The 20005-nt window shown below is 41.8% G+C and overlaps 1 protein-coding gene across 7 annotated transcripts in view; it reads right to left on the bottom strand.

Annotated features, from left to right (window-relative positions):
- PTK2 (protein tyrosine kinase 2) overlaps positions 1-20005 on the bottom strand; it is a 141888-nt gene that overhangs the window by 81189 nt on the left and 40694 nt on the right. For all 7 annotated transcript variants that reach the window (XM_068983834.1, XM_068983833.1, XM_068983830.1 and 4 more), the window contains 3 exons: positions 11829-11908; positions 10787-10849; positions 3561-3615 (listed from right to left, as the gene is read on the bottom strand). In XM_068983834.1, coding sequence (XP_068839935.1) covers positions 3561-3615; positions 10787-10849; positions 11829-11908 — 198 coding nt within the window. The remainder of the gene's footprint in view (positions 1-3560; positions 3616-10786; positions 10850-11828; positions 11909-20005) is intronic.

Here is a 20005-nt window from a genome sequence, read left to right as displayed (position 1 = left end):
TCAATGTGGCCACCCAAGAGGACCAAGAAATCTCACAGACAGCACCAGTGCTGGGCAAGAACTAGAAAACGCTTGCTGTCTGAGAGGAGCCCCAGATTCATTTCTAAGAAGGATGCCTTAGAAAGCATCAGTTCTTTCCTTCTTTCTCAATAGGGAAAAAGTTCTACAAAAACTGACTCCCTAGAATCTCTTGATATTAATAAATATACCTCCCTATTTACAGGGTTTCAATATCCTCTCTGTGTTTGAAACAAGGCATCTATCAATGACAGCTAGTTGGTTTTCAACCAGTCCATATACAGAGAGAATAAGGCAGTATTACTAGGATGAAGCATCAGAAATTGTTGCTATTCAGCCTTCTGAACAACAGACATAATCCCATGTTAGTCAACCTAACATTTATCAGATGCTGCTCTTAGTAGAACAATGGCCTCTGAGGGCCTCCTGGATGAAAAGGTCAGTATAATCCTAAAGAAAATATGCCAGAGAAGAAAAATACACTAAGAAACAGGAATCGAGGAGTTACGTTATCTCCCCCTCCCAGATGCTAACTGTAGATCTGTAAACAAGTGCATGTCAAGTGTGTTTTTCTAACTTGAGTTGTAACTGACATACAAGGTTGTATTAGCTTCAAGTGTACAACATAACGATTCAACATTTGCATACATCAATACTGTGAACTGACTGCCACAATGTCTGGGTAACACACCATCTCAGTTACACTTTTTTTTTCTTGCGATGAGCACCTTTAAGACCTACTCTCCCAGAAACTTTTAAGTACGTGACACACTTCTAATAACTACAGTCAGCGTGCTTTACATCACATCCTTGGGACTTACTTGTAACTAGAAGTCTGCACCTTGTGACCCCTGCACCCATTTCACTCTCCCCATGTCCCACCACCTGTTCTCTATATCTATGAGCTTGATGTTTTTTCTTTTTCTTTTCATATAAGTGAAGTTATATGGTATTTGTCTTTCTCCGTCTGACTTCACTGAGTACAACGTCCTCAAGGACCATCCATGTTATTGCAAATGGCAAGATTTCCTTCTTTTTACAGCTGAGTCATATTCCAGTGTGTGTGTGCGCGTGTCTAAAGCATGCCTCCTTATGGGGATCCAGACCAGGGGGGCACTCTCCATGCGGAGGCCAGGACTCAGAGGCTGAGTGAGTGCTGAGCAGGGTGCTTCTGTACTCACCACCGGAACGAGAATGGTGACTAACTTAAGTGCTCCTGGGAGGGGCCTAGGAAATCACTCTATTACTCTGAAGTACAGATACTTAACTGTGGATCTCGTAACATTTCTAATCCTGAAATGAGATTTCTACTGTGAATTATACTCAAATAAGCTGAAATCTGGCTCTTTTATTTGTGACACAATTTTAGATTTACAGAAGAGCTGTACAGACAGTGCAGAATTCCCATCGAACGCCCCGCCCCAGGCCCTGAAGTAGACAACTCACACAACACTGGCACATCCGTTAGGTAAGAAACCAGCGCTGCCAGGAGGCCCTCACTGAGATGCTCCCGTCTGCCCACGGGTGCCCCCGCTGCTCCAGGACCTCACACCACACGTGCTCACATCCCCCCACCTGCCCCCACAGCTGCCACAGCTCCTTGATACTTCTGAAGAGTAATAATTACAGTTTTGTAGACAGTTCCCTCATGTTGCGACTGACTTAGTTTTACTGGTCCAGTGTTTTTAAAAACGTGCCTCTGGCACTAAGATCAAAGAGAGAGAAGTTTTACCTATCTTATAAATTATTCTTAATAATCAGGCACATACACCCCAATCCTATTTGCCATCAATCAATCAATCATAGCTTAAGTTCCATCAAATATAAGGTAAACTTTTGACACTTCAGGGTCATCATTAACTACAAAGGATGTTCTAGAATCCAGATATGAAGGGGAAAGGCACAGAAAACAAAGTGGCTCTTGGAGAAGCAAATATTAACTGATCAGGCCATCCTATAGGTTAGTCTGGAATAAATAAGAAGCTGCGTCACGGGGGTCTCTCACCTCGGCCACACTTACATCGCAGCACCTGAGGCCGGCACCTGGGGTGGCCTATTTTGAGTATGAGGACCCATTTTAAAAGTAGGATAACTTCTTGAACTCCCAAATGCCAGCAGCCATACCTCTTGGGGTAACTGCTCACCTGCACACAGCTCTGAGCAGGCTCTGCATGATTCTGAGGCCGCCCCAGGACTCACACACGCCACTGGAGGGCCTACCAATGTGACACAGCCGCTTTCACACCCCTCCCTGCCTCCTAAGGCTACACTGGGCGATGCGCTGTTCTGTCCAGTGACGGGGCAGACGCCCTGAAAGATGGTGTCTGACATTCGTGAGCGCCTCCCCTCCAGTCCACCCAGCAAAGGCCAGACGGGCACACAGGGCAGGCTTCTGTGCCCACACTAGGGCCTCAAGCTCCAGATCAAACTGAGTCCCACGCGACTCAAGGTGTCAGGTCAGAACCTTCACCAATGCAGGCCAGCTCCAGAGCCAGCTTTCTGAACCACTATGCTTGGGCGTCAGTGGACAGGACGGTGTACACGTGGCTGCCCCAGTGTGGAACGTGACCTCTGTGACACAAAGTCACAGCAGCAACAGCCACAGTTCCACAGTTTATAAATTAGACAGTGACATGTGCTTGTGCTATGTGTGTGTAACCCCTGGGTTGGGAAGATTCCCTGGAGGAGGAAATGGCAACCCACTCTAGTATTCGCGCCTGGGAAATCCCATGGACAGAGGAGCCTGGCGGGCTATATAGTCCATGGGGTCACAAAGTTGGACACAACTGAGCGACTAAACATACACACACATATATATGCACACACACACACACACACACACCGATGTGCTAAAAAGCCACACCAATCCTACCTACCCTATTTCCTTTGTTGTGGAAATAAGAAACCAGGTCCAAACCATGAGGCTAGGAAATGGCAGAGCTCTTCTGAGCTTGACTCTAACTTGACACAAAGCTGTATTCTCACAATGCACTCGACCGTGTTCTAGAAGGGCTGGGGAGCCACACATCACATCCCTGATGTCCCCTCCCCTGCGGTGGGAGCTGCAAACAGAGGCGGGAGCTGGCACTCTGCAAGAAGTTACTAACAGGAAGGAGCGTCCACCAGTCAAGAGAAGACAGACCTTCAGAGTGCATGTCTATGCAAGCAAGCACGCACACATGCACGTGTACACACACACGCATGCACACACACACAGCATCGCCTATGGCTGCTTCACGTGCTGCTTCTTTACTTCTCTGAGTTGAACCTGAGACTGTAAAGACTGAGGTGATGCGTTCACCACTGTGAACACAACGCTCCTGGTTTTGTACTTAGCTGAGTGCACACACAATCAAGACACAAAACCACGATTTTCTGGGAGAAAGCTCCATCTTTAAAAGCCTACTTCCCATGAATATGACTAGAGTAACTGTCAGCTTCTTGCATTAAGCCTTTTACAGGTAAGAGGGAAGAGCACGTGGCACGGGGGAGGTATCTGCCTAACACGGTCATCTGATTATGACAAAGACAATGCTAATTACCTTGACTGAATCCAGTAAACTCCTAGGGAAAAACCGCTTCAAACCAACATCTTTCCTGAAATACAGAAAGAAGTGAATTAACAAACGATACCACCAAATCAGTAAATATAATGACATTGTTGCTAGAACATAAAAGAAGTTTAAATTATTTATCATTCCACACATTATTTGAGAAGGAAACACATATATTAAAGCTCCAAATGACTGGCATAGTCATGGAACAGTTGGGACAAGTAATTTTCTAGATGTGTGCAGAAAACATTGAGACAAGTTGGTTTGTGTAACCCTTAACTATTACAAACCCTCTAAAATATTGCCTCTTTTACAATGTGTAAATAAACTGGGTTTTTTTTTTAATACTCTTTGAAAGTTAGCCTTATAAACCTCAATTCCAGCTGCGTAATGCTATATTTGTATAGAAAGTAGGCTGGCCTGATTAGAAAAAGATTTGAGTTATACCAGGGATGCTTAAATTACCTTAATCCTAAAATCTGATGATCCTTAAAAATAAACATTAGTCAATGTTTAAAATCTAAGTTTCACATAGAAAGCAAAACAAAAAGAGAAATTAAGTGATTGGGCTAAAGTCAAAAAACTGAATGTGAGGACATGTTGGAAGTCCCAGTGATTTTCTTTAGATCAGGCTACAAAATCAACCATTAATAACAAGTGCTTCACGGCATTCTAAGCGACAAAACAGGTGGAGAGAATGGCTCCTTCTCACAGGAAAGACTGAAGGCTAAAGGGGAAGGGGATGACAGAGGATGAGATGATGGAGAGGCATCACAGACTCAATGCACATGAATCTGAGCAAACTCTGGGAGACAGTGAAGGACAGAGGAGCCTGGAGTGCTGCAGTCTCATCAGTTCAGTTCAGTTCAGTTCAGTCGCTCAGTCGTGTCCGACTCTTTGCGATCCCATGAATCGCAGCACATCAGGCCTCTCTGTCCATTACCAACTCCGGGACAAAAAAGTCTGACATGACTGAGCAACTGAACAACAACAAGGTTTCTACTTATTGATACTTTGGATACAAGTGAGCCAGGCTTTTGGCCACTAGGTGGCAATCATCGGCTAGTAAGATGAAGCAAAGCCCCTGGACGTGAAAGATGATCAGGAGACACAGAAGATATAAAAGGATCGTGGAAAAAAGTAAAATACAAGTATCTTTTACATTAAAAAAATAAAATGAATATAAAATATAAAAAAATAAAACAAGGATGACTTCGCCCTTAACTATAAGTGAGCAGGTACTACAAACACCACCACAGAAAACAAGTCAGAGTTTATGTGGTTGACTCCACATCCAAACATTTCAATCCCCTATTTCACACTCTACTAGTTAGAACCTAAATCAGCGAACTCCTAAGTCCTGGTCTCAGATCTCATATCCTTTTATTATTCTATGATGATGATGGTGATGACAATGTTTAGTACATCCATACAAAATCCTTGCTCAGCTCCCATGACACACTGTTTACTGGTTTTACTGATCAGCAAATTCACGTAACTCTTGGCTTGCCATTCTTCTAATCACTCTTGCTTATAACTTCCCTTTCTTATCTTTTCAGATATGAACAAGGGGAAAGTGTCCACCCAAGTTCTTCCCTCTCTTGCTGCCTCCTAACAAGACAGGAACTTAGCATTCTAACGATTTGGGAGCTAATCACTATGGGAAGTGGCAAAATAAGGACATAAAAGATAAACTAACACCCCAGAGTCTTAAGGGCATCGCTCCTGAGCATTTTCTTCCCCGTTTCCCTGGTCAGGAACTTGCTTTATGCAGAGAGTTCTGCCCTGGAATTTCGGCTTTGCAGAAAAATAGATCTTAAAGGCTGTGATGTAATGCCTGTCGACCTCAGGTGACACCTATGTGTAACATGGGGCCACGCTAACTCCTACTGATGACAGTGGTGTTGAGAGGAAATGGGGAGGTGTTAAGGACCTAGAACCCCATGGGGGCAGTTTCCCCTCCTCTGGAAATACCACGGCTACCCCTGCTGTCTGGTGAGAGTCTGGTCTACATGCCTGACCAGCCGTGGTCTTGAGCAGAGGCAGGTGTGACCTGATGCTGCCACGAGCAGAATGGGGAGGAAGTGGGGACACAGGCAGGTGGGTGGGTGGAGAGCAGACTCGGGAGGTGCTCTGGATGCAGAGCAGTGCTCAGGAAAAGGTGATAAGGGAAGGCTCATGCATGGAGATGGGGAAGGCCAGGGCCAGCTTCGGGAGGCCCAAGGCTGGAAAAACTTTATTCACACATAGATATATGTAAAAAAGTGAAAGTGAAATTCAAAGTTGCTCAGTCGTATCCAGCTCTTTGCATCCCCATGGACTGTATGGTGCGTGGAATTCTCCAGGCCAGTACACTGGAGTGGGTAGCCTTTCCCTTCTCCAGGGGTTCTTCCCGACCCAGGGAGCGAACTGGGGTCTCCTGCATTGCAGACGGATTCTTTACCAACTGAGCTATGAGGGAAGCCATTAAGCTTATTATAAATGAATTCTCATGTCAAGGATAAATTTGTTTCTCCTTTGCCACTACTTCTGAGAAGATTCAGACCCTGTCTGTTGCTTTAACTAATTAATACTTCGTGGACATTATTCCTCTCAGATTTAAAGCTCAGGCAAAAAAGCAAACCAAAATCAACTTTAAAATATAACTGTAATGCACGTTACCATACAGTATCCCTATCTTATCCTCACTCCCAAACTCTCAAGAATTGAGTATCATTAAGAATACTACTAAGGTCCCTTAACCTCTAAAACGATACCTTTCAGTCTCTTACAAACAGATAAATGTTAAAATTCTCTAAGTTCAGGAGAAACTGTCATTGCTTCCTAACAAACCTCTCACCCTAGGCTACCAGGTGGCATCTATGCATGATGGATGGGTGGCAAGATTCAAGGAGCCTGGCGCCCTGGTGATGAGGAACACCGACTGCCTGGCACAAAGAGAAATAACCTTCTATCCTGGTTAAGCCACTGTCAATCAATTCATGTCAAGTCTGTGAGCTTTCCCTTCATCACTGTATTATCACAGGCAACTAAAGCACTAGATCACTAATGACAAGAAGGACAATTCAAAAAAGAAATGAAAACAATGCACCATTGCAATCAACCTCAGCTAATTTTAAATCAATTTACTGAGGAAATACCAATGGAATATCTAATAAGCAGGAGATACTGCTAAGTGCCAGAAACATCAGGAGCTCCCTACATCAACACAGCTTACTCTAACAGAGAAGAAACAGTTACACAAACAACGACAGCAAGACACCTTTCTTTAAAAAGCAAACCACTTCATGAGGAAACGAGCAGAACTGAAAAGTGACATGGTTTACTTAAAATACTTTCACAGTACAATTCTGTACTGTGGAGAAGAATCATCAGTACGTAAGTCTTCCTTCTACAATGTCACGTTAGGAACCATAATTCTAACACTGTATTATTAGCTTATTTTGGTTTCATCTGTCATTGTTAGCAATGGCATTTTTAAGCTGGATAACAAAACATTTTTCTTAACACATTCCTTCTGACTCCTGTCTGTGATTTATAAGAGACATAAGTAAAAGAACCATCTGTGTGCACTCCAGAATGCGCCCTTGCACTCTGAGACCCCAGGAGGCCAAGTTTTGGGGTTGGGGGCTAGGGTTCCCCTCTGCCTACAGAAAATGCACCATGGTTCTTCCAGAGTGGGAAAGACATAGAAAAAAAAACACTGGTAACTCTTTAGTTGATTTAAAAGTAAAGTACAAAAAGTTCTAGATAGTGTTTTTCCCACTCTCCAAAGTTGGGCTGATTTTTTTTTTTTTTTTTTGCATAACTGAAAATAGCCATTTTGAAATGTGGTAAAGGTGAAGGTTCACTATATTACAGATTACTGATATTGTCCATAAATTTTCTGGCAGAAACTAAGAAGCTATATGGACTATTTCAGATTTTCTCCTTATGGGCAAGGAAAAAGAGAACCCAGAATAAACTAATAAAGAACAAGTAACATTCTGCACTCATGTGTAGTTCTTTTCCATACCGAGAAAAAATATTCACACTTCTAAGTGGCTCTAGGCTACTAGCAAACACAGTAGAAAGGACGGTGTGGACCCACTGGACGCTCTGGCTACCCATCCCCAGGCAGGACTGCCTCAGGGAGCACAGAGCACCACCCCCGGCCACACCGCGCCCGCAGCCCTGACGGGCCTTTCAACAGCTGCAGCAGAAGACAGAACAGAGGGAAGACCACAGTTAGACTAGACTTGTGAACAGAGTGACGACGCTGTGAAAGGCCTGCACTCAACACGCAGGCAAGTTTGGAAAACTCAGCTGTGGCCACAGGACTGGAAAAGGTCATTTTCATTCCAAACCGAAAGGAAGGCGATGCCAAACAATGCTCAAACTACTGCACAACTGCAGTCATCTCACACTAATAATGCTCAAAATTCTCCAAGCCAGGATTCAGCAATATGTGAACCGTGAACTTCCAGATGTTCAACTTGGATTTAGAAAAGTCAGAGGAACCAGAGATCAAATTGCCAACATCCACTGGATCATCAAAAAAGCAAGAGAGTTCCAGAAAAACATCTGCTTTATTGACTCTGCCAAAGCCTTTGACTCCGTGGCTGTGGAAAATTCTTCAAGAGACCACCTGACCTGCCTCCTGAGAAACCTGCATGTAGGTCAAGAAGCAACAGTTAGAACTGGACAGGGAACAACAGACTGGTTCCAAATCGGGAAAGGAGTATGTCAAGCCTGTATATTGTCACCCTGCTTATTTAACTTCTATGCAGAGTACATCATTAGAAATGCTGGACTGGATGAAACACAAGCTGGAATCAAGATTGCTGGGAGAAATATCAATAACCTCAGATATGCAGATGACACCACCCTTATGGCAGAAAGTGAAGGAGAACTAAGGAGTCTCTTGATGAAAGTGAAAGAGGAGAGTGAAAAAGTTGGCTTAAAACTCAACATTCAGAAAACTAAGATCATGGCATCTGGTCCCATCACTTCATGGCAAATAGATGGGGAAACAATGGAAACAGTGACAGACTTTATTTTGGGGGGCTCCAAATTCACTGCAGATGGTGACTGCAGCATGAAATTAAAAGACACTTGCTCTTTGGAAGAAAAGTTATCACCAACCTAGATAGCGTATTAAAAAGCAGAGACATGACATTACCAACAAAGGGCCTTCTAGTCAAAGCTTTGGTTTTTCCAGTAGTCATGTATGGATGTAAGAGTTGGACTATAAAGAAAGCGGAGTGCTGAAGAATTGATGCTTTTGAACTGTGGTGTTGGAGAAGACTTTTGAGAGTCCCTTGGACTGCAAGGAGACCCAACCAGTCCATCCTAAAGGAAATCAGTCCTGAATATTCATTGGAAGGACTGATGCTGAAGCTGAAACTCCAATACTTTGCCACCTGATGCGAAGAACTGACTCATTTGAAAAAACCATGATGCTGGGAAAGATTGAAGGGAGGAGGAGAAGGCAATGACAGAGGATGAGACGGTTGGATGGTATCACTGACTCGATGGACAAAAGCTTGAGCAAGCTCCAGGAGTTGGTGATGGACAGGGAGGCCTGGCATGCTGTGGTCCGTGGGGTCACACAGAGCTGGACATGACCGAGCAACTGAACTATGAATAGAGTACAGATGCCCTCCAAGAGCAAGGCAAAATAAAGGAGATGACAAGATGGCAAAAGCAGAGTTTCACCTCCAAAGACACATTAAAAGAGAAATTCTAAACAGTGTGCTTTAAGAAAAAGGGCCCTGCTATCAGAAAACAGGCTGAGCTCCAAGACAGTGTTCAGGCAACACAGTGAAAAACAAGCAGGCCTGCAGGGCTCCTCCCAACACACCCACAGAGCTGGAGGCGGAAGAGACCCTACAGGTGGGGATGCGGCGCCAGGGCTGAGCAGGCACCCGGGGAGGTCCAGTCATGCTGCTCACATCCTGGCTCCCACGGGAAGGCCCCACCCCCACTGGATCCCCCTCAGCAGCCACCTGGGGGCTTCAGGAAGCAGAGCGAGACAGTCCAGCTCCCCAAAGTCACTATCAGATACAGAACACAAAACGGCTGGCATGAAAAGCTTGAAGAAATAAAGAGCACAATCCTTATCTGTCCTTATTTAATTTGTTAAGAGGCACAACATATGGGACATGTGTATCCAAAAATACACAACCACAAATATTTAGTACACCATGTTAATATATTAGGTTCAGAAGTCAAGTGATGAATTCAAACTATAACAAGACAGACCGCTCGGGGTGCTAACTCACTTGTCACAACTGATACAAAAAAGGCTCCTGTAATTGCAAAAGTAACTATCCCATCTACTACCACTAGCTATCATCTCAAACGGTTCTACCTGCTCAAGACTAATTCCCCCAAACATTCACCTCTACTTTTATTTTAAATGAGCATGTCTCCCCGTAAAACCTTGTTTCCAAAATGATGGCAGATTACATTTTCACAGTGTGATACAGCTTGGCTGACCTGCCATGTCAAGTCTTAGAGACAACCTTTCACTTCACTGCAGTAACATCCTCCAAATAGCACGAGAATTTCAGTAATAATAAGGCAGGAAAAGGTGCTGGCAAAAAAGCTGTACCATTGCTAATGAAAATAAAACTGGAAACAACAAAAACCAAAAATTTTTGGTGAATTAATTATCAAGAGACAATTTGTAGAACTTTCAGTCTCCCAAGATATAAGCCCCACTTTGTCTTTTATGCATTTTAAACAGTCTAACAATCTAATGCCCACTAATTTCACTACTGGAAAAATGTTCAGTTATCCTAAATACCCTGATACACGAGCAACAAATAACTCCCACATTTTAACTAAGCAAAAAAAAAAAAATCCTTAATAAACTTAGAGAATATAAATAATAATAATTCAGTATAAATTAGAAGTGAAACTCCATCCCAATATGGTTAAATCTACAGAGCCAGAAAAGTTTATTATTTATGTGTTAACAAGCCAAAGACTATTAGCCTTAAGACATTTATCAACAAATTTAAATGTTCGCTAACCCAATTAATGATTAATGTCATCAAGAATTATTTTCTTAATAAAACCTTCTGTTTTCAGATACAAAAATTTTAGACACAGTACTGTTTAGATTCAACAATACATTTTTTTCTAAAGTAAAGATAAACTAATAAAATCTAAGTCTGAAAACGACTCAGCTCTGAACACGCACAGGCAGACCTCAACGCCACACTTACTCCAGCACTTCGTAGTTAGACTTCTTTTCCAGGGCGTTGCCGCGCATCTCCCAGTACGACCGCCTGAAGCAGAGAAGAGAGACACTCACAGATCTGCGTGGAGAGCGTCTGCGATATTAAATGACTAAAAACTACTGTGCAGCTCAGTCACAAACATTCTGACAAACTACCAGTAGACAATAAACTTGATTCTCCACATTAGTCCTCCTTCATCAGGCAGCAGAAATCAGTTAACACACTGAAGCAAAGGGTCCAAATTCGCTTTCCAGAGAAAACTGTAAAGGAGGAGACCAGTGAGAGATGGCTTTTTCCCCCTCTGGGATATATAATTAAGGTTGAAAACAAATGTTAATGAAGTTGCTGAGAGTTATACTTAATGATCTGTGGGTCTTAAAGGAACTGTTATTTCATAACCTTATACAATATAAAAAACAGGGATCTCCTGGGGAAATTATCACTGTTTTGAGTATACATAATCAAGTTTTAGCTAATTTAACCAACTCATCTTAAACTGGCAGCCTGGGGTAAATTTTAATTAAAATCATAGCTGACAAAGGTAGAAATATTCTTTTATTCAAAGTTTAAAATGGTGACACAGAATACATGACAAATGCTACCAGAAATAAATGCATTCTCAGCTTCCCATTCCCCTCAATGGTAGCCATCGGACACAGGTGATGGTTCACGTTCAAGTTTATAGCAGTAACACCGCACGTCTGAGTGCTCAGTGTCTGCCTCAGCTAGTGGCTGGCACGAGGATCTCACAGACACTTCCTGCATCGCAGAAGGTCCTCCTGGGGAGCTCAGCCTTAGACTTGCTTACACACTGGTGCTCTTATCACTGCATTCTAACTACCACAAAGTATCATCTTAAAAGATTCTAGAATCAGCGATTTAACCTAATTCAGAATATTCTTAAATTTTACCTAAATTTTTATTCAGTATTTTATTGATAATCTTTACAAGGAAAAGGAAAATACCTAGAAAAAAATAAAGGAAAACATTGCTAAATAAAGACCTCAATGTCTAGTTATCTTCTTACCGTATTTCTAGACAACCCAACTTCAATGCAATGTCCTGGTCCACTTGGTCAGCGATCTCTAACATATAATCGCTCTTCACCTACAATAGAAAGGAATGGGTAAAACCACGTCGTTTTAAGAGTACGCTGTAGACTTAGTAAATGTGTGCTGGGTGTCATCCCCATACTTCATATGCACTGTGTCCAGAATGACACTTGATGCTGGGTATAAAATGAGCAATATCAGAGATCAGTGAGTCAGTCTTCTTTTATGAAGAACTTTTAGCATCCATGAGCACTTAAACGTCATCCGAATCACGGACCCTCAAGCGGCTCTCTATACCCTCCCACGTTGTTGAAGGTCCCTTTCCATGCAAACTTGTGTTCAAATTTTCTGAACTCAGAGTGCAGCCCCAGCAGCATTTCTGGACCTGAACACAGGCACAAGGAAAACTGACATTGTTTCAAAATCCATTTAATCCTGCAACTGACATGCTTCCACCTAACCATCAATTGTAACTCCTGAACCTGCAAAGTGACAACGTGCTTGAAGTGGGACATAAAGAGAAGGCTCTAACAGAACATTGATGGCTGTCTTCCAAGCAATGACTGTGAGGGACTGAGGTCAGTATCTGAGGGTGCTTATCAGTGTGAAAGTATTTTCAAAGACGAGACACGTAAAATCTCACAGACGAGCATCAAGAGACCAACATCTGCAATTGACTTTGATGGCGGAGAGCACGCATTTTGAACCTAAGAGAAATGTTCTTCTCCCCTCAAAAGGAACTCATTCCTCTCGTTAGTAGGCCTATCTTACAAAAAACTGCACTCCATTATTAAATTATTAATTTCCCCAGTACAGAACTCAGTGTAAATCAGTCTTGTCTAGTTACACAAGTATTTCAGGATACCCTCCACTTTGCCTCTTGATCCTCAATCCTAAAACATTCACTCTGGCCCTTCCCAGAAAAAAGAGTGCTGATCTCTGCTCTAGGAAAAATGCCAAAGATCCTCTTCTTCAACGACTGCTACCCAGCCTGTCAGTTCACCTGCTCAAAAGATTTCTACTCCCCAGTTAACTACTCCGTCCACCTCGTACTGACAGTTCATCATGATAACTCCCCTTGGAAAGACCCCCAACTCCCCAGTCTCCCTTACCCCTTCATTTTAACTGCTTGGTAAAAACAGTGAATACTGAAGCCAACCACCCCCTCCCTCTCCACACTTACTGCTGTGCAACTAGAGAAACCCTGCTATGTGTTTTGCTTTAAATTCATGATGACAGACCTCAAGTGGTCACCAGAAACTGCCTGGAAACTCTGCGATGCCTGCCCACGAAGCTTGGCAACACACAGATTTGTATTTTTTCCAGTCAACCTGCCACATCCCTTTCTTACAGAGAAAACGAAAGTCTTCTCTTTAAAGCTCCAGAACCCACAACCTGAGGGGCGCCTATGCTCACCTACTCGCCCCCTCTCCCAGGACGGGAGCCAGGCCCACTCAGCCAGCGGCGCGCAGCCACCTGGCTCTGACCTAAACGCCATTTCCGCTGAAACCTCTGCTCTGTGTTCTGCCTTAGCACCCACACCTGGGTAGTCAAGAAATACTGAATGACTGAAGAGAGAGCCCATGAACGAAAGAATAAAGCCATCAAACTGGCATGTGGATACCTCTGTGTGTGAATGCTATTTTCCAGGTAAGAGTTACAAGCATTGATCATTTCTGTTCCTTATACATAGTAGGCATTTAATGATGCCTACTATGATTCAATGGAATGAATCAATGGAAATGAATTACTCAACATCTCACTAAATCAAGTAAAAAGCTGTGATTCTAGAATCACTCTACACTTCAGCTGTCTTCTTCTATACAGCAAAAAATAAGTCTAAATTTTAAAGCTAACTTTTTGCATCATAAAGAGTTTTATTACTGAACACAAAGAAAATGAAGAGATAAAAACGGTATCTATGTGAGTTAGAGAAACACCAGTTGTTCTGAGCGACGCGTTCACTGGGATCTCAGTTTACGGTCTGGCGCAGACCTGGAAGCAACCAGAGCAGAGCATCAGCTGCCCGCTGAAGAAAACACGCGGTTACAAAACTGCCTTAAGATTAACTACTAGGACTTTAAAACGCTATTCAAAGGTGGGAAAGTGTAATCACGTTTTATTCACTCATCAAAACCATGCTCATATTAGTTGCAAAAAAGAAACAGAGGTAAAATTACTTTAACCATCTTTATGGAAAACCCCTTTATGTACAAACATGACGTGAAACGTCTGAGAGTTGTTTTTCCTACAGCAACGACCTACTACTCTTGACTGAGAGCTGTGTGCCCACGGCCTGAGGTCTGTTTGTGTCTGTGTTCTCTGCAAGGTGTGCTGATCCACATGGAGTAAGCTGTCTCGGCAGAGCCTCCCCCTCCCCCACGCTCCAGAGGGCGTGTTCTCTGAACCACTGTGCACATCACAACCTGATGCTGTGCTCATGAAAACTTCTGCAAGATGTAGGGTTTTTAACACTCAGTGCTCATTTCTTTACAAAACATTTCTTGACTAACTTTCACCTCTTACTAACTACCGGGAGAATTCATTGCTTTCTTTTGTGAAATAAGTGCAATTTATTGAAGATTTACATGTGTGTGATATATAGTTGCTTTGAGTAAATATACTCATTGCCACGTCAGATAGATTTATGTATGACTCTCATTTAATCTTCACAGCATCACTGTGAGCAGGACAGAACTATAATCCCCAATTTAGAGCCTTAGAAAGGGCCTAAAAAGACTGACGGTGACAGCAGAGGTACTGTATTACTCAGGGGCTAGGAGGTACACTGTTTTAGATACATTATTTGTAGCCTGTACAATGACTCTTCCTTAAGACAGGCTTCGGTCCTATTTTATACATGAAGACCAGAAAACTTAATTACTCAAAATTAATGTACTCAAGGTCACACAGCGAACACTACAGTTAAAACTCAAAACCCATCCACTGACCCTCACTACTCAAGCTGCAGTGTGTACCTACACCTTCTTGTGAACTCTGAGAAAGTGCAGACGTTCTCCACCAGAAGGCAGATTAATGGCCAGTGAGGACCACAGCACATCGCCCCGGTAGCCCATAGTCTAACACGATAGCTTCACACGCACCTCCTACTTCATCTTGCCACTCGCTTTCCATCGTGTTCTCCTCTTATACCACGGATTACTACTGTTTACGAACGCCAAATCCAGCAAATCTGCAAGTGTTTTCCAAGCAAAGACCTTTGAAAGTTGTTTACTGTATTAAATTGTTTCCATATTGATGTCAATTTCCTACTTAAAAAATAGGATGTATCTGGACTTCCTTCTGTGGGCAAGTATTATATTTACATTCATGAGCTTTTTCATCATATTAAGCACAGGTTTTACTATAAAAACCTCTCAGCACTAATAAAAAATTCTAATCCTAAATTACTCCCTAATTTATTCCATGTGCCACATCAACGCTTTGGCTTTTGAGATTTTTTTGGTCTTATTTTGGTCTCATGAGATTTTTTGGTCTTATTTCAGTCTCTTCTGAATGCTTTGTCAGCTACATAAATTTATCACACAGAACTGAAAGTCCTCAGTAGTGTGTGTAAAGAAGATGGGGCTGAGGGCAGACAAACGTGTATATAACCATTATTGCCCGCTGCACATAACCATTTATATGCTACGCCACCTGAGTGATCCCAGGTCGTCGGGCAACTTGGCTCGACGGTCAAGCACTCCTGCCTGTGTTCTGCCAGTTCGCAGAGTGGAGTGTCTGTGTGCAAAAGGAACTCAAAGGCAGTTCTCAACCAAAACAAACTCTTTGATCTTTCTCTTCCATACATAAGCTTTAAAAAAATATAAAGAATTATGCTATCTTATAAGTCAAATGCTTTTTAAACAACTCACTAAGTTATTTCACATAGCATTTATTAATAATAGGTATTTGTTCAAAAGGCAAGCTAAAAATATCAGCAGGGAAGAGTGACTGACCAAATAATCATTTCTGCTTCCTATTTGTAAAGTCTTATATAGAAAAGATAAACAAAAAAATATGGGTTGAATAGTATTGGGTTGGCCAAAAAAGTGCTTCAGTTTTAAACTAAAACTAAAAGACACATTTTCATTCTCACCAAGAACTTCACTGACCAGCATATTCACCCTTTTATTTCACAAACTTCTACCATTTTTCAAGCAACTTCATAATTCCATCTTCCCAAAACTTTTTATCTTTTTGTGCAAAGAACTGTTCCAGGTGCCTTTTACAGTCTTTCAGGGAATTAAAATTTTTTCCAATAAGGGAATTTTGTAAAGGCTGAAATAAATGGAAATCAATGGAAATGCAATGTCTGGTGAATATGGCAGATGAATGAGAACTTCCCAGCCAAGCTGTAACTGTTTTTGCCTGGTCATTAAGAAACATGCAGTCTTGTATTACCCTGATGGAAAATTATGCATTTTCTGTTAACTATCTGGTTGCTTTTTGTCCAATGCTGCTTTCAGTTGGTCTAACCAGGAGTAGTACTTGTTGGAATTAATTATTTGGTTTTCTAGAAGAAGCTCACAATAGCAGACTCCCTTCTAATTCCACTACATATATAACATCACTTTCTTTAGATGAAGACTGGACTTTAGTGTGGTTGACGATGTTTCATTGTGCGTGCCCCACGATCTTGTCCATTCCACATTATTGTACAGTGTCTACTTTTCATCACCCATCACAATTTGTTTTAAAAATGGAACACTTTTCATTACATGGAGGGAACTGCACGTGGAAATACAGTCAAGGAGGTTACTTTTGCTTAATTTATGTGGAACCTGAACACCAAGTGATGAACATAACTGAGCTGGTACAACCGACTTTAAATGCTTTATTTGGATATTTTGAGTATGCTAGCTAACTCCCATGTGATATAACATTGATTGCTCTCAAATAATGTCTTGATTTAATCACTATCAACTTCAACTGGTCTACTTGACCGTGGAACATTGTCCAGAGAGAAATCTCTAGCAAGAAACTTCACAAGCCACTTGTGACACGTTCAATCAGCCATAGCACCTTCTCCAGACACTGAACAAATTATTTTCTGCATTTCAGTTGCATTTTTACCTTTCTTGAAATGATAAAGCATAGCATGCTGAAAGTGTTGCCTTTTTCCTTCCATATTCAATATTAAAATGGGTACACAAAAATTCACCAACTTGGCTATCTTTTTTTAAATGCATGCTGATATGATAGCTGTCACATACAATATAACAAAATTTTTTCGAATGAAGTTAAAAACTACTAAGTGCTACTAGAGCCATCTTACAGAAAAAACCAAATGAACCTTTCAGCCACCCCAATATAAGCATGACAGAGTTTACCTAACGACAACAATAAAACTTTCTGAATCACCAAAAACATACAGGAGTGGAAAAACAGGAGAAAAATGTACGTTATTAAATCTACTTAAAGACACACATCTTTCACTTTCATGCACTGGAGAAGGAAATGGCTACCCACTCCAGTATTCTTGGCCTGGAGAATCCCAGAGACAAGGAGCCTGATGGGCTGCCGTCTATGGGGTCGCACAGAGTTGGACACGACTGAAGTGACTTAGCAGCAGCAAAGACGTACAGAAAATACATCTTCTAATGAGTCAGGCTTAGACTTCAATTTAATTTTAACTTCTTTCTGGAACAGGACAGCTGATAATTCCCACATTGAAAATTTCACATTATAAACTAAAAGTTCCCACTTGGAGCTGCCATTTCAAAACGTTTTAACTGACAGAAAGCTTTACACCCAAGAAAGTACAGTTAACGAAATATTTCTGATAGTTATCTGAATAAAAATGTGTAAAAACTAAAAATTGGAGTAAAAATAACAGAAAAGTCGATCAACAAAAAATAAGTGCGTCTTGGCCCCTCACACCTTTCTGCAGTTTAGGTTCTAAGCCATAAAGTGACCATAAAGCTTCCCACTGCAACTCTTCTTGCCAAATAAGCCACGAGTTCTGTTACATTTAATGTTTCCTAAGAGCAACTAGATGGATACACTCATTTTAAATCTTAACATACTTGTAGGAAGAAACAGTGACAACAGACGCAGGCATCTCAGAAGCTCAAAGTGTCAGTAGTGCCAAATGGGTCCCACATGACTTCAGCATTGTTGATGTAAACCTAGTTAATATAACAACTTCTTGACCAAACAGGGACATGGCCCTTCAAACTAATGGCCACCACGATTTGCAAAAGGTTGCCAGTCAAATACACTTTTAACAAGTCAGAGAGATAAAGAAGAATAAAATGTTATATGGCAAAGGAAAAACTCAAACTCAAGGCAAAACATACTTTTCGTGCTTTATAAGTCATTAGCTTTGGCATCAAAAAAATTATTTGTTTAGAAATAAACAATAAAAAAATCTCTGGTGGGGTTAGGAGTCCACACTAAGATCCCATATGCCACGCCGGGCAGCCAAGAAAACTTATTTTTTCAGACTCCTGCTCTACAGTGAATAGGGTTATAGCAAGATTCTAGTTTATTTTTAGAGTGTGCTGATTAATATCTTTCAGAATGTTCTAAAATGGGTCAAAACACATAGTGGCTCATTTGTGACATATCTCACTTGTAGTCACATTTAGGACATCTTTAAATGTAACCATGTGCATCCACAGACCCATCTCCCATCAGGAAAGCGGCCCTCTACGCCCACTGACATGTCGTGTTCCTCACGACTCCACCCAAAATAAGGAGCGTGATGAGCAGGGGCTTGGGCGAGGCTTCAAAACAGGAATAATAAAATTACAGTAGTTTATTAGAAGCTTTCTTTCTCTTTCATGGGATGGAACTGATACAGAGGAATTCTTAACAAAATTCTTTTCTTCTTATTCTGTTAAAAGAACCAAAATAATTAAAAAATAATAATAATAAATGATAAAATAAACCAGACCACCTGACCTGCCTCTTGAGAAACCTGTATGCAGGTCAGGAAGCAACAGTTAGAACTGGACATGGAACAACAGACTGGTTCCAAATCAGGAAAGGAGTACGTCAAGACTGTATATTGTCACCCTGCTTATTTAACTTATATGCAGGGTATATCATGAGAAATGCTGGGCTGGATAAAGCACAAGCTGGAATCCAGATTGCTGGGAGAAATATCAATAACCTCAGACATGCAGATGACACCACCCTTATGGCAGAAAGCAAAGAAGAACTAAAAAGCCTCTTGATGAAAGTGAAAGAGGAGAGTGAAAAAGTTGGCTTAAAACTCAACATTCAGGAAACTAAGATCATGGCATCTGGTCCCATCACTTCATGGTAAATAGATAGGGAAACAATGGAAACAGTGACAGACTTTATTTTGGGGGGCTCCAAAATCACTGCAGATGGTGACTGCAGCCATGGAATTAAGAGATGCTTGCTCCTTGGAAGAAAAGTTATGACCAACCTAGACACAATATTAAAAAGCAGAGATATTAGTTTGCCAACAAAGGGCCATCTAGTCAAGGCTATGGTTTTTCCAGTAGTCATGTATGGATGTGAGAGTTCGACTATAAAGAAAGCAGAGTGCCGAAGAATTGATGCTTTTGAACTGTGGTGTTGGAGAAGACTCTTGAGAGTCCCTTGGACTGCAAGGAGATCCAATCAGTCCATCCTAAAGGAGATCAGTTCTGAATATTCACGGGAAGGACTGATGTTGAAGCTGAAACTCCAATACTCTAGCCACCTGAGATCCTGGGAAAGACTGAAGGTGGGAGCAGAAGGGGATGACAGAGGATGAGATGGTTGGATGTCATCATAAACTCTGGGATGGACAGGGAGGCCTGGTGTGCTGCAGTCCATGGGGTCAGAAAGAGTCAGGCATGACTGAGCGAATGAACTGAACTGAAATAAACTGAATTACTGGAAAACACAAGAACAAAAAACACTCAGAAGTGTTCACCATTTCCCAGTGTAGACCCTAAAGAGTCCCACACGTGAAGTTCAATAAAATACCAGGTTCATAAAACACATGCACGAAAACATGCCACTGTGATAAGAGCCAGCACAGGCCACACAATGGTCCCGAGTTCCTGTTTGTCACTGACATGTGCCAACAGCACCCCTGCACATATGCACACAGGTGCATCTTATTCCTTTAGAATGAATCTCCCAAAGTGGAATCATTAGTTCCAATCTTATGAAACTGCCAGTATGC

Source organism: Capricornis sumatraensis, chromosome 11, assembly GCF_032405125.1.
Source record: "Capricornis sumatraensis isolate serow.1 chromosome 11, serow.2, whole genome shotgun sequence".
Lineage (NCBI taxonomy): Eukaryota > Metazoa > Chordata > Mammalia > Artiodactyla > Bovidae > Capricornis > Capricornis sumatraensis.
Note: the sequence above shows the minus strand (reverse complement) of the source record. Positions and strands in the feature narration are given on the sequence as shown.